At 33.6% G+C, this 15037-nt stretch overlaps 1 protein-coding gene across 4 annotated transcripts in view; it reads left to right on the top strand.

Annotated features, from left to right (window-relative positions):
• The first annotated feature begins 7619 nt into the window (after window positions 1–7619).
• Window positions 7620–15037, top strand: part of LPXK (tetraacyldisaccharide 4'-kinase family protein) — a 97127-nt gene continuing 89709 nt past the window's right edge. For 2 of the 4 annotated variants that reach the window (XM_089824856.1, XM_089824855.1), the window contains exons 1-2: window positions 7623–8273; window positions 8373–8496. In XM_089824856.1, coding sequence (XP_089680982.1) covers window positions 7942–8273; window positions 8373–8496 — 456 coding nt within the window. In that variant the 5' untranslated portion in view covers window positions 7623–7941. Of the gene's footprint in view, window positions 8274–8372; window positions 8497–15037 lie in introns of all 4 variants that reach the window. The other 2 variants (XM_089824854.1, XM_089824857.1) reach the window with 2 other exon arrangements.

The following is a 15037-nucleotide window of genomic DNA, read 5'->3' as shown; positions in this document are numbered from 1 at the left end:
ACTATCTTCCCATCTCAAGCTTTTATCTATCTCCTTAACCCGATCTTTCCCTCTATCTCCTCATCCTGATCTTTTTATCTACTATCTTCTCATCTTTATCTTTCCTGCTACTATCCTATCATACTGAGCTTTTTGTATAGTAATCCCTTGTAGATACTTTGTTCTATCAACTATATGTTCCTTACGTGTCAGTCCTTCACTTGGTACCATTGTATATCTCTCATCTCTTTGTGTCTGTTCATGCTTGATCACAAATTGTGATTATCTTGGTTAGATACTCTAGTGAATCCTTGTATGAGATCCCTTGTCATCAAAATGTTGTCCTAAAAAAGTTTTGATTGCTTGACTCATCCTAATCCTTGATATTACCAATAGATCCTTGTAGGATGCATCATTCCTCTCTTTTGATCTTGGTCCGTCAATATCTAGTTCTACCGATCTTTTTGGAAAAAGGTTAACTTTTTTATGGATTTACATTTTCTTTTGATTTATTTTTCTTTTTAGGATTTCAAGTTTGGTTCTTAAAGTATCTCTTCCAACCGATTTGAGTTGTTCCCTCCTCAAAGTCACCATGATCTTTTATATCATGGTGTGTTATGAATGGGGCAATTCAAGAGCAAGGTTTTGATCAGGTCTCTTTCATCTTCTTTTTTGCTTGTGAGTCAGTCGAATATGACCCTTGCATATTACAAACATGTGATCACTTGTGGTTACATGGTGCACTGGGGAAATATCATTTTCTTGTGGGTTACCCAATATCATTTCCACTCTAATTCTTTTGAGATTCATGTATGATGATGGGGCAATCCTTATGTGTTTGTTTCACATCAGTCCCATGTAATATTGGTGCAAAGGCCTTGATGTTCTCTGTAACCTTGGCATATACCCAATATTCCTATATCAAAATAAGTGCTTAACTATATGGTGGCTCTCCTCTTTGAAACACCCCCAAGCTCAAGCTTCAATAAATTATTTCACCCTTCCATCCTGTCCAAACATCCTATCCTATCAAAACATCCCATCCTATCCAAGTCCCATTCTATCAAAAAAATCCCATCTTATCCAAGCATCCCATCAAATCAATCCTACCATCATGATCTAGCCAATCTATTAATCCCATAATATCCAATCCTACATCAATCATAATCATAGCTCTTGCGTCAAATCATAATCATAGCTCTTGCACCAATCATAATCTTAGTCATCACCAATCCTAGAATCATAATCTCCCCAACCTTATCATCTTCCAAATCACTTCCTTGCACTCAATTTCAAGTAACCAATCACCCTCCCCCATCCCCCTGTAAACTAGTGTTCTTAACCATTGCTTATCCTTGAGCACAAGGTTTTCCTTTATATCATTCTCCCATAGTGAGAGTATGAGCTTCCTTAAACCCCCTTTCTTAGCCACTCTCAATCCTCCTACTTGCCCTTGATTCTTGTACTTTTCAAGAAGCTGTCGAGCCTCACCTTCTCTCCCTGCCACCTTCTTGAGGGGGCATCATGCAGTCCATTCTCTCCTCTTCTACTTGAGACTAGGGCAACTTTTTCGCTTTAAAAGTCTTCTTCGTATCATCAATATTCAAACTTCTTTGAAATAATGTTGTTCCAATACTATGTCAAAGAGGGGCAAAATGTAGACACCTAAATTTGATTACACAAATAGGTAATCATATTTAGTCATCTCCTAAGGGTATTATTGATTAAATATTTATTATTTAATTAATTAAACATCATTCCCTAGCTAATTAATTAATTTAATTAACTATAGTCCAATTGATAAAATAAAATGACAACCCAAAATCAATTTATCAATTAAAACCCTGTTCCTCTAAAAAATTAAATAAATCTTCAAATCTATTTAATTTAATCTCACATACCCCATTTTATTAAATAAATCATTTAATAAATTATTCTAACCCCTAATCCAACCCATTCACCCATACTAACCTCACTTAGCCACCTAACTAATCCATCCATCAAAGCTAAGCCACTTGCCCCCTAACCCCCTTTCTAAACTAAGTCTAATCCCCCTCCCAAACATGTGCACAACTTTAAGCAAAGGTTAAGACTTGCTAACCCAAGCCAAAGTCAACAAGTCTCCCTTATCCTCTTACATCCCCCTTTATGGCTCTTACATGCCATCAATGCCTCTTAAATCCCCCTTTATGACCTTGCATATCTCTTACACACTCAACCTCCCTCATTACTCCCTTTGACCAACCCTTATCTCATCCCCTCGCACTCATCCTCCTCATGACAAGTGTCACTCCCCTGTTGGCCCCAAAAAAGCACAATCCATGTGCTCCCCTTTGAATGCATATTAAGCCTCCCTCACCATTCTTCCATCCTTGCATCTTGACCATCCATCTCTCTACCCCTTAGCCTATAAATGAAACCCTCTCCTTTCACAAATAAAAATCCACTTTTATGCAAACTTATAATGCTATTTTGAGAGCCTAAAAACTACCAAAATACCATCATAATACTGGAATCCATCCATACCTCCATTGTTGAAACCCTCACCCATATACACACTTGGTAAAAACCCCCACCTATTGGAAGCTTGAGCACACTGTGTGCATACATCCCCATCCATCAGGGACATATCTACATCATCGTAGGTTATCCCATAAGGAGCCTACCATTCTTGGTTTGCCTTCCTTCTTGGTGATAACCTCGGTCCTATCATAAGTGTTAGCTTATTTAGTTTTGTGAATGCTTTTATTAGTTAGTATTCAATATTACACTACTAGATTAGGCGATACAACTACCTTTACCACTATTAGGGACTAGCGTATAGAGTTGGTCTTTGTCCTTGTTTAGTTCTGAAGCTGGATGCTCACTTGGTTCTCCGTATCTTTTGGAGCATGTTCCCTTTGATTTATGTTATTTCAGTTATAGAGATAGTTGATTTATGCTCATGTATGTTCATTGCAATGTTACTTTCCACATGTTTACTAAATGCTATGGATTAGATGGTTAGATGTTTGGTTCATCCTTTCTAGCATGCTTAATTGTTTGCATTCATTCAAGTGTGTAAATCTTGATATTTGTGGATCTGGTACTCCCTCGTGTGGAGGAATTATTCTACTTTGCACTTCATTTTATGCTATCCTTTTTGCTATTGTCAAACCTCACATTAGGGAGGGGTTTCCTTGTGTGAGAATGCATTCTCTCACACGATAAAACCAATCTCTCACATGGAGTGTGCTGAATTCTCATGTGAGATTGTACTCTTTCATGCTAGGCATGGTATTCACTCGCGTGGAACCAAGCATTCTCTCACGCAATCCTTGGTCTTAGTGTTGAGAGTATTGTTGGCCAACTTTTGCATTTCCTCATGCAGGAATTGTGTTTCCTCATGCGAGAAAGTAGTTTCTCACGCACAACAATGTACTCCCTCATGCGAAGAAGTATTCTCTCACGCGAGTTTGGAAGTTTGTGTTTCCTCACATGAAAAATAGGGGGTATCTCCGCTGGTTTTTTGGAAATGTGTTTAGGTGTTGTGAGTATACTTTAGGATTACACACTTTTCTAGGCTTTGTCAGATCAAAGATTCTAGGTTTCATAACTATCTCTATTCTCATAGTTAGTAAGTAGTGACACTTGGAGATTGTTGGTTGTTTGGATTGGTTGGTTAGTCTTCTGTTGTGATCTTATGATCGATTGCATGTTGATGTTGTTTAATTCCATGCTTGTTCTAAAAGAAAAAAGATATTGGCTTTTATTCATCCTTGTTCCAAGGATTCTAGGTAGGGTATTACATTACTAGTCTCTCACTTGTTGTCAAAATTAATTCACCAATTGGATGTTGCTTCTGTTAAGCTTTGGTGGAAGCATTGAAAATGGCATCTATGTACTCCTCTTTCCAATTAACAAACCAAGTTGGGATACTATTGGTTGGTTCCCCACTTTCTTATGGTCACCATTCTTTACCAGCATTGGCATTTGTAGTCTTCTCAGAATGCTGGCATCATAGGTTCCTTATTGTGTGGTCTGCTACTACAAAACCTAAAATTGCTTATTTTACCTAGTGTGCACTTTACTGGGGCTTGCGACTTAGACATATGAGAAATCTTGATCTTTGATGCCTTTTTTGTGGCCAATGAGCACTTTCATACATCTCTTCTAGTTTTGCTATAGAACTCAACACTTATGGAGTTGGATACATGATTTTTTAAAGCCTTTCAGAGCAAAGCCATTTTCTTGGCACATGGTTTTACTGGGGGATTCTCCAGATCTTCCTCACTAGTTTTCCTAGATTTGGCATGCTTTCAAGGTGGAGATCCTTTTCACAACATGGAATAATAGAAATGTTATTAATTTTAAACACAACCACCATGATATCAATGTTTCTATGTACACTAAAGCATGCATTTGTAATAATGTTATGTTGTAGATTCAAGTGCAAACTAATAAAGTGGCTCTGGAGGTGGCCCACCTTTAAGAGCTCTTACAACATTAGGGAAATGCCTTGTATATGATGGCTCGAGTGGCACTGACCTCTTCTTTTGCCGACGACACTTTGCCTTGTAGATGTCAGCGTGACATCAACTCCTCTACCTGCCATTCATAGACCCCAAGGTCCTAGGCCCCTCGTCGCTCCTCTGATGGAGGACATGATGAGGGACAACACCACTTTGCCTCTCCTCCTTGGCGTGGCTCTAGTTGGTCCCCTGCTGCTCCTACTACTCTTGCTAATTTTGCTATTAGGTGATCCTCTACCACATATGACAAGCTGTTTCCTCGCTTAGTGCTCGTCATTTCACCTCTCAAGAGGGAGAAATTAGAAAAAGAGAAGAATGATGACGATGGTCTCTTTTTGACCCACCACCCAACCCCACTAATGTATGAGGTTTTGATGATTAGCCATGATCCTCCCCCTTCAATTGATACTGCTCTTGCAACCTGAGAGTTTACACTTTTTTTTTATGAATACTTGTTGTTTTTGACCTTAGTGCTATGTGGACTTTCACAGAATGATCCAATATCCCCTCACCTTTTTTTTGTTGTGCGAATATGTAACTTTATAAGTTAGGGAAAAAAAATCTATTTAAAGATTACAATATATCTTAAAAATTGCTAATGTACCCTAACCAAGCTGATAGGCTTATTGTGGGAGCTTGCTCTTGAAATTTAGTTTTTGTTAAAATTTTTGTAAGACCATATTGATTTTTAAATTTTTTGATTGATTTTCTATTGTGCACTTAAAAAATTATTTCAAATTTTTTATAAAAATGAAATATTCTTTTTTGATACTTTCCTTTTAACATTGTAATTTGTATCATTTAAAAAACTTTCCAAAATTTCTAATATGTATTTTATAGATTTTTCTAAGAACATTGTAAGAATAGAAACTCTATTAAAATAGAATTTTATAGTCATTTTATCTAATTTGTGTTCTATTTTTTCAATATACTCAGTTTTAAATATTATAAGTATTTTTATATTCTATCTTGAAATTATATTTAAATAAAAGACTATAAGAATGAATATAATATATATTCAATTTTTTATTAAATATTTTATTAAGTACAAAAATTATGTTGTCATACTTTACTTGTTTTATTTTCTATTGATTTTCATATACACTTAACAAAACTATTTTAGAAAAATTCTAACAATCAATCTTTAGTCTTCTCAAAGTTTCTAATTTTTTCTTTTATATTTTTTGTCAATTTATGGAGTTCTATTTTTAAAAGATACTCACATTTAGAATATTATATGGATTTAATATTCAAAATTTGAAATTATATTTAAATAAAAGATTATATGAATCAATATAATACATATTCATTTTTCTATTAAATCTTTTATTATGTACAAAAATTATGTTGTCATTCTTTATTGGTTTTCATTTTCTATATTTTCAAGATACACTTAACAAAACTATTTTAGACAATTTTTAAAAATCAATCTTTAGTCTTCTTATGAAAAGTTTCTAATTTTTGCTTCTATATCTTTATGTCAGTTTGCAGGCTCTATTTTTATTGTGATGATGTTATATTTGTTCGAGATATTTCAGGTTTATATTAAGACAAGAATCCTAAGTTTTTTTAATGTTTTTGACAACACAATTTGGTTTCACCTCTGTTTACTTTTGTGTATTGAGTCCCCATTTTTTGATTTTTTTTTGCAAGGTATCCTTGCAACCATACGATTTCTTTGGAATATAACACATTTTAGAAATTTATGATGAATTTCTATTCGATGCAATCCAAGATGTTCTTGAAGTCACGATGCACATTGTATGTAGTTTATGCTTTTTAAGCATAAAAATATAAGGATTGTAGTTTTCTTATTTTCTTAGAAATATTAACATAAATTTTTGTTGTTGTTGAAGGTTTCCTTGCAAACATGTGATTGTTTTTTGAGCAAACAATTTGACTGAGTTGTTGAATGAATCACAATATGCTCATTAGTGCTTCAGATACAGACGTCTTTGACCAAATGGTCAGAAATACGATGCATAGGAATTGGTTCAAAAAATCAGATCAACGAATGTCACATTGCAAGTAAATTAGATCATTGAATTTGGTTAATCAAATTTCGATAAGTTTATCTTTTACTTGTTTACAGATTTTTATTATTTTAAATTAAATTTCCATAAATTTATCTTCTACTTGTTTATAGATTTGTTTGTTTTAAATAAGAAGAATCACAAAAAGTTGAGTTTTATTTTACTTCAAACTTTTAGTTTCCTAAAATTAGTTTGATATTTTTTGGGGTCTTTTTTTCCCAGGTTTGGATACTGTCATGTTTTGAATAATCTATATTTGAGTTGGGGAATGTGTGCAATTCAAGCCCGATCTTATGCCAAAATACAAAAAAAAAAAAAACCAGTTGATTTATGGGTGGGATCAGTGAATAAAATCTAGGCTTTCATTTGATCTCTAAATTAAGGTTTCTCTCTTGGGCCAAATACAAATATATAAAACATACGTTGTAGATAGCTAAGTTCTTTCCACCTTTACATGCTATTATAATGTAGTTTTGCCTTTGTTTTTGTTTTATTAATTGGAATACATAAATATTAGAATCTTTGATAAGAATATATAAAAATTAAAGCAAATTGTCATGAATAAGAGAATAAGTTTATTTTTTGAGATTGAATTTGATCAAATATATAATTTTAATGTTTGTATTTGAGAGATATCAATTTTAAAAATTGAAATGTGAAATTAAAATTAAAGAAAATCTAAATTCAAAATTATGTCTAATCTAATATCACACATATTTAGAAAATAATTTCCCCATCTTTCATCAAATGCTAAACCTTAGCATTGAATTCTGTCTAAAATTGATTATTTATCTAATTATATAGAGGTATATCTTTTCTAGTTTAATTATATTGGTTCACCTTTAAAGAACTCGTCTAAGATCATTAATAATAGAAGTATGCAATCTAGTATAAAAAAATAAAAATATTATTTTTATTAATCAAATTTAAATATTTATAAAAAATAATGTTATGATTATTATAAAAAAATGATATAATCTTAATTTATTTAAAGTTAAACTATTGTAGTTCAATTGATATTTACATTTAAAAAATAATACACTATAAGAATTTTTTTGAGTATCATAATGAAAATTTATAAAACACATAACCTTTCATAAGAATTTCACTCCTATCGAGCGCACACATAAACATTCAACTCCTAGTAATAATACCTTCAGTGCTCTTCGCTCTCAATATTGCCCTAGCTCTTCCAGTCTTTACCCTCCCAGCATACAAACACTTCCAACCACAAAAAAGCGAGGCTTTAGTCTTATTCATGATTCGATTCGCTCCATGACACAAAATTAGCAAGAATTTTGGCCTTAAATGGTTCTTGGCCTTAAATGGTTCTAATCATGTTCTTCGCATCAATATTTAGTCTTATTCATGATTAAATTAGTTCCATAATACAAGATTAGCAAGAATTTTGGCCTTAAATGGTTCTAATCACCGTTCTTCACATCAATATATTATTATTTTTATTGCTGGGTCTGCTCTACATTTCTTTGGATATCAATGAGTTCAAAGTGGTACGAAGCAGGCGTTCCTTCTGTAGCATTAACTATATTTTTTTCGAGATATATGGAGCAATGGAACGCTTAAAAGGGATTGTTGTTCGTATCGCATACACTGCAGATGACCATGTTTTTGCATTATCTTCAGTACACCGTTGTTTGTGCCCTTTTCTTACTGCGGCCTCTCACCTCTATGCATTTGCTGTTCAGTTCCGAAAGAAGCTGTACAAATGGGGTATATTCAAGCCCACAAGGTATACACTCATTGCCTCTCTGCTCTTCGTGTTCTGTACCTCTTTTCTTTCCACTATTTTGAAAGTAAATTTGTAAGTGGTATCATATAAATTTGGCAGGTTGGCTGTGCCTGTGATAAGTGTTGGAAATATGACATGGGGAGGGAATGGAAAGACACCCATGACTGAGTTCCTTGCATTGCTCTTTGCAGAAGCTGGGATTTCTCCCCTAATTCTCGCAAGGGTAAGACTTAGGCTATATTGCCAAAATCGCACGAACTGCTCTTGTAAATCATATAGTTAGAATAAAGAAGCTTCTTTACGGACGGACGGAAAACCATATAGGATTCAGCGCAAGTTAGGATCACTTGGGTACTCTGTTTTTCAATAATATTGTAGATCGCTTTTGAGAAGCTGTCATAGACATATAACTGAAAATTTCATTAAATGGTTACCATTAGATTTTTTTTCTTTACTCATTTAAAATGTACGAAAAATTGTTTTCTTACATACATAGAGAAAACAAAAGGTTACCAGTTAGTAATTGGTTTCTTTTATTTATTGACCATTTACTTGTATTTTGTTTATCAGATATCTAAGGCTTATTGGGGAGAGGGCCTAGTGTTTGAACACCCCAATCTCTCTTGTCAAAATTCTACATGGAAACTTCAAGTCCCTTCCAATTTTTTACAGCAGTTTATGGCAAGTCATCTGCATATAACTAATGTTTCAAGTCCACATCATTAATTATGATGCCACATCAGCATGCTTTTTGTCAAGTTGTTCAAAACAGCCCAAATAAAAAGTGAGACCAATGATTGTACAAAAAGAGTACAAAAAGAGTACCCATTGTTAAGTTTCTGCAAATTCTTGGACTGAATATATACTAGATTCGACCTTCTTCCTCTCCTTGTGACTTGCTGTGAATAACTTCAGTTTATTGTCTTGAATTAAATTAAAATATAATTCAGAAATCTGTCTTTAATTCTGCAAATCGTATGTGCGCAGTATTGACTAAGGAGCAGACTATCTGTGTTCTTGTGTGCTCTTAGACTTCAACCTTACCCTCTATAAATATAGAAATCAAGGGACATGTCCTTAGAAAGGACATGTTTCTTCCAACGTCTATTTGTCTAACCTCTAGAAGTCGACGACTTTCCATGAGTTAAGTAAGTTTAAACACAAACATAAACAAAGGAGTTTAAGTTAGTTTTAAACTAATACAAAAGGATTGGTGCCAATATCTTAAAGAGAACAATGCAAAGACTTAGATCAATATTTATTATGCCATATCAAATCAGATCAATCTGTTATCAGATCAGTATGTTTACAAGTTACAAAATTAACACTCCCTCTTAACTTGATAATCATACTGATAGATATCATATCTAGCAACATCAATAAAGATGAACAAGCAAGAATTGATACTCTATATCTATCTGAATCTTCTTAGCATGTGGTATCATAAAACACATGATACAATGTCATTTTACTAAACCTGTAATATGACAAATCACTGCTACTAGTCATAACAATATTGTAAAGAATACAATGTGCAGGATAAATCTGAAGAGTAATTTAAGTTCTTCATTTATCCAAGTTGTGACTCATAGATACTGGTATTCCTATATCACAACATGATCCTGAGTTTAAGATCTACCAGAATATAGGATAAACGCCGGAGAATAATAAAATTCTTCCTTTATCCAAATTGTGACTTATAGACATAGCAATGTCTACATCACAATATGATCTTGAACTCATCTAGATCTTACAGTAGAACTCTATTGTTTAGCACATTATCTTAGAGATTGTCACCTCTTAAATAATGGATAAACCCCGAAGAATATAGGATAAACCCGGGAGAATAATAAAATTATTCCTTTATCCAAATTGTGACTTATAGACATAGCAATGTCTACATCACAATATGATCTTGAACTCATCTAGATCTTACAGTAGAACTCTACTGTTTAGCACATTATCTTAGAGATTGTCACCTCTTAAATAATGGATAAACCCCGGAGAATATAGGATAAATCCCGAAGAATAATAAAATTCTTCCTTTATCCAAATTGTGACTTATAGACATAGCAATGTCTACATCACAATATGATCTTGAACTCATCTAGATCTTACAGTAGAACTCTACTGTTTAGCACATTATCTTAGAGATTGTCACCTCTTAAATAATGAATACAAATGGTGGAGCCCATAACAGTCAATAGCTTGACAAATAAAATTATTTTATTAATAATTTAAAGAATACAAATGGATTATAATTCAACCATATCAAGTCTTCTCTTGAAGTGCTCTAACTTCACTCTAGATAAAGGTTTAGTGAGTATGTCTACTGTCTGATTTGTAGTGCAAATGTATTTTAATTTTACAGAATTCCTGTCTACCATATCTCTTACATAATAGTAAAGAATTTCAATATACTTGGACCTGTCATAAAAAAATGGATTCATCAAAAGCTTGATGGAACTCTGATTATCACAATGAATAATTGTAGGATTTATGGCTTGCCCAAATAATCCCACAAGTAACTTTCTTAGCCAAACTGCTTCTCGAGAGGCCGTTGCTGCTGCAATGTATTCGGCTTCTGTGGAGCTTTGCGCTATTGAAGACTGCTTTTTACATATCTAAGATATCATTGCTGATCCTAAACTGAAACAATAGCTTGAAGTACTTTTCTTGTCTTTATCACTTCCACCCCAATCTAAGTCAGTGAATCCATGTAAATCTAAGTTGACCTTCTCATATTTGAGTCCAAAATTAAGAGTGCCTTGTAAGTATCTCATAATGTGTTTAACTGCAACTAGGTGAATCTCCTTTGGCTCACACATAAATTGGCTTAAGGCATTAACAGCATAACAAATATCAGGTCTTGTATTTACTAAGTACATAAGGGACCCAATCATTTGTCTGTAAAGAGTGGAATCTATGGAAGGTGATTTTGTTGCTGCTTCTTTAAGTTTATGTAGATTAGTCTCCATTGAAGAAGACATAGACTTGCAATTCCACATTCCAGATCTGTTCAAAATGTCTGATGTATACTTCCCTTGATTAAGTATGATATTGTCATAATACTGCTATACTTTCAGTCCTAGGAAGATGAAGGAGTCCCAAGTCTTTCATTTTGAATTCTCTAATTAGATCTTTTTTGCATTGATCTATAAGATGATCATCACTTGTTATTAGTAAATCATCAACATACAGTATTAGAATTACCATGTCATCTTTATCTCTTTTATACTATAAATTTGGATCGACTTTATTCTTGGAAAATCCTAATCCAGTGAGATACTTTATCAATTCTTTCATACCAAGCCCTTGGAGCTTGTTTAAGCCCATAGAGAGCTTTCTTGAGCCTGCAAACAAAAATGTTAGGATCATGAGTTTCAAATCCTTCAGGTTGCTCCATATACACTTCGTCTGTAATTTTTTCATTTAGGAATGTTGTTTTTACATCTTTTTGATGTACTTTCCATCCGTTCGATGCTGCAATAGCTAGGACTACTCTTATAGAGGCATATTTGGCAAGAGGAGCAAAGGTTTCTTCATAATCAATCCCTTCTATCTGAGAGAATCCTTTGGCTACAAATCTAGCTTTATACTTCTCAATGCTATAGTCAGCAGCATGCTTTATTTTAAATATCCACTTGGAAGAAACAACCTATGTTACCCGAAAATGCGTTTCCTGCCCTAAGCCTTGAGTTTCGGAAATCGTCCCCATTTCGGGGACTTGCAAACGGCCGGAAACATTTCCAAGCCGTCCCCACCCAAGCAAAAAAATCAGAAACCCGTCCCCGAGAATTTGAAAAACGGTCAACGCGTTTCCAGATGGTGTTGAGCGTCCCCGGGACTCCGTAGCTGTTTCCTATCCGTCCAGGGGATTGCTTGAAGTTTCCAATTTTAAAATAAAATTCAACTTAAAAAAAACATTACTAGTGATATGCAATTTTTTATTGTTTTCCCCTGGGGTGTAATAGAGAAAATATTAGATCACACTCTACCTAGCTGTTGTTCATGATTAGTTAAATATTTAGAAACATAACAGTAATCCGAGTTTAGAAACAAACAATAATTTTAGTATCTGCCCAGAAAATTTCACTATTAATATACAATACTTTTATTGTTTTCCTAGGGGTACAATAGAGAAAACATTTCACACTCTACTTTACATAGCTGTTATTCATGATTAGCTAAATATTTTATGCTAAAGTTTCATCTTTTGAAGCTGTTATAGTGTAATATCTTCAAATAGGGATGCTAGGAAAAGATAACAAATATTATAAACTAGGGCACAAACATTTTGAATATTTATTTGCATTCAAATACGTCAATTACAACTCAGATATTATGTTAGAATCAGATCTGAGTTTATCAACTACAGACAGTTTTTAAGATTATATTCTGAGTTTAGAAACATACAATAATCTTAATATCTGCCCTGGAAATTTCAGTCTTGAAATACAACCTTCCTTACTATTTCTGAGATAAAATAGAGATGGATATGCAGATTTTGATACTTGACTTGCCCAGAAGTCTGCTGTCCAAAAAAAATAAATATAGGGTTTACACATCAAACATGCAAAGTCGTCCTTGAAATGATGGCCAAGTTATAATGGCCCAAAATGAAGGTTTCAAATCCTAGTGCAATTAATTACAAAGGTGCTGAAACGCAACACCAAATTAAGTTGCTCAGGTCAGCTGTAAAATTGGCTAGCTAAAAATGTCTTTCAACAATATATATATATATATATAGCCGTCCCCTGTCGTCCCCTATTTCAGCCAAAAAAAAATCGTCTCAGAAATCCGTTTCCTCGTCCCCCCGTCCTCCCGTCTCGGAAACTCGGGGTAACATAGGAAACAACAGACTTTACTTTAGGTCTTGGAACAATTTCCCAAACATCATTCTTCATGATAGATTGGTGTTCTTCTATCATAGCTTCATTCTGGGCTGTATGTTTAGTAGCATCTGAAGGATTGGTTGGTTCTGTTTTGGACAAATCATTCATGTTTGTTGTATAACTAGAAAATCTTTTAGGTTTTTTTTTGCTTTCTCTGACTGTTCCAAAAGGTGCAACAAAGTCTTGTGCTTCCTTGACTGTTTTAATGGTCCAAAGTGGTCTTTTTTTTGAATTTTGAGTTTCTCTAAGATTTAGATTTTGAATTTCATCTTCAATTTCTTCTATGTTCTCCCTTTGAACCTCAGACTCAGTATTTCTTTCAGAACTAGGCAAAGGAGAAGGTTCTTTAGAACTTAGGGCTCTTTTGAATGTTAGATTTTCTTTAAAAATTACATCCCTACTAAGTTCAATACTTTTCTGTTCAAGAATGAAAAATCCTATATGCCTTAGATCTTTTACTATACCCTACAAAAAAACCTTTCCTCCCAGGGGGTTCTAACTTGGTTCTCTTTTCTTTTGAAACATGGATATATACGGGGCACCCAAAAATCCTAAGATGACTTTTATTGGGTTTAACCTTAGTAAAGACTTCTTCAGGAGTTTTATCTCTAAGGTAAGAGTGAGGGCTTCTGTTTTGAATATAGACAGCAACACAAGAGGCTTCTGCCCAAAGATAATATTCTACATTTTGATCAAATATCATAGCTCTAGCAGCTTCTATAATTGTTTTATTCTTTCTTTCTGCTACCCCATTTTGTTCTGGATTATAAGGAACGATGTACTCCCTCTTAATTTCTGTTTCTTTACAAAACCTTTTAAACAAATCTGAGGTGTATTCTCCTCCATTATCAGTTCTAAGAGTTTTAATTTTATGTTCTAATAAGTTTTCAGTTAATATTTTGAATATTTTGAATTCTTTAAATCTCTTTAGGATGTCTTTTGATTCTTTGCACTTTAAGAAGTAAATCCATGTTTTCCTAGAGAAGTCATCTATGAACAAAATATAGTACCTAAATCCTCCAAGAGAAAGAACAAACATAGGTCTACATAAATTTGAATGAATTAATTCCAAAACATTATTTGTCTTTCTAGTGCTATTATGAAATGGACTTTTGGTGTTTTTACCTAGTGCACACCTTTTGCATATGCTTGAGTGGTTTTTATTTAGTTTAGGTAGACCAGTAACCATCTTCTCCATAGCTGATAAGGTTTTGAAATTTAGATGCCCTAATCTTCTATGCCATATTTCATTTATGTTTGTAGCTTCATGAATTAAGGCTTGAATAGGTCGACTAGATTTTGAATTTAATTCATGCAAATATCTTTTTCTTTGACCAATCAACTTCGCTTTCTTAATTGAGGAGTTCTTTGCCCAGGTTATTACTTTACTGTCCATGAATTCAACATTATGCCCATCATCTTCAAGTGCTATAATTGAGATTAGATTTCTTTTTATTCTTAATACGTAGAGTACTCCTTTGAGAAGAATAGAATTTCTTGATTTTAGTTTCAAGGTGCAATTTCCAATTCCTTCGACGGAATGTGCTGAATTATCACTAATGGTGACTTCGCCATTAATCTTTTCAGATACAGAGTCTAGTGCTTCTTTGTATCTTGTTATATGTCTAGAAGATCCACTATCAATTACACATGCTTTACTTGAGATTTCATTTGATAGTGACAAATACAATACACGATTCTCAGGATCATAGTTATCTTTTTCCCTAGTAACATTTGTACAGTTCGCTTGTTGTTTAGAATTCTCAAGACAATTTGATCTGTAGTGTCCAAACTTTTCACATCTGAAACATTTTATTTTGGATAGATCTTTCTTGGGTTTGCCATTCTTTTGATTTCGCTTCTTCTTGA

This window comes from Cupressus sempervirens, chromosome 4 (assembly GCF_028749045.1).
Source record: "Cupressus sempervirens isolate cs-2001-9-10 chromosome 4, ASM2874904v1, whole genome shotgun sequence".
NCBI lineage: Eukaryota > Viridiplantae > Streptophyta > Pinopsida > Cupressales > Cupressaceae > Cupressus > Cupressus sempervirens.
This window is presented reverse-complemented; position numbering and strand designations above follow the sequence as displayed.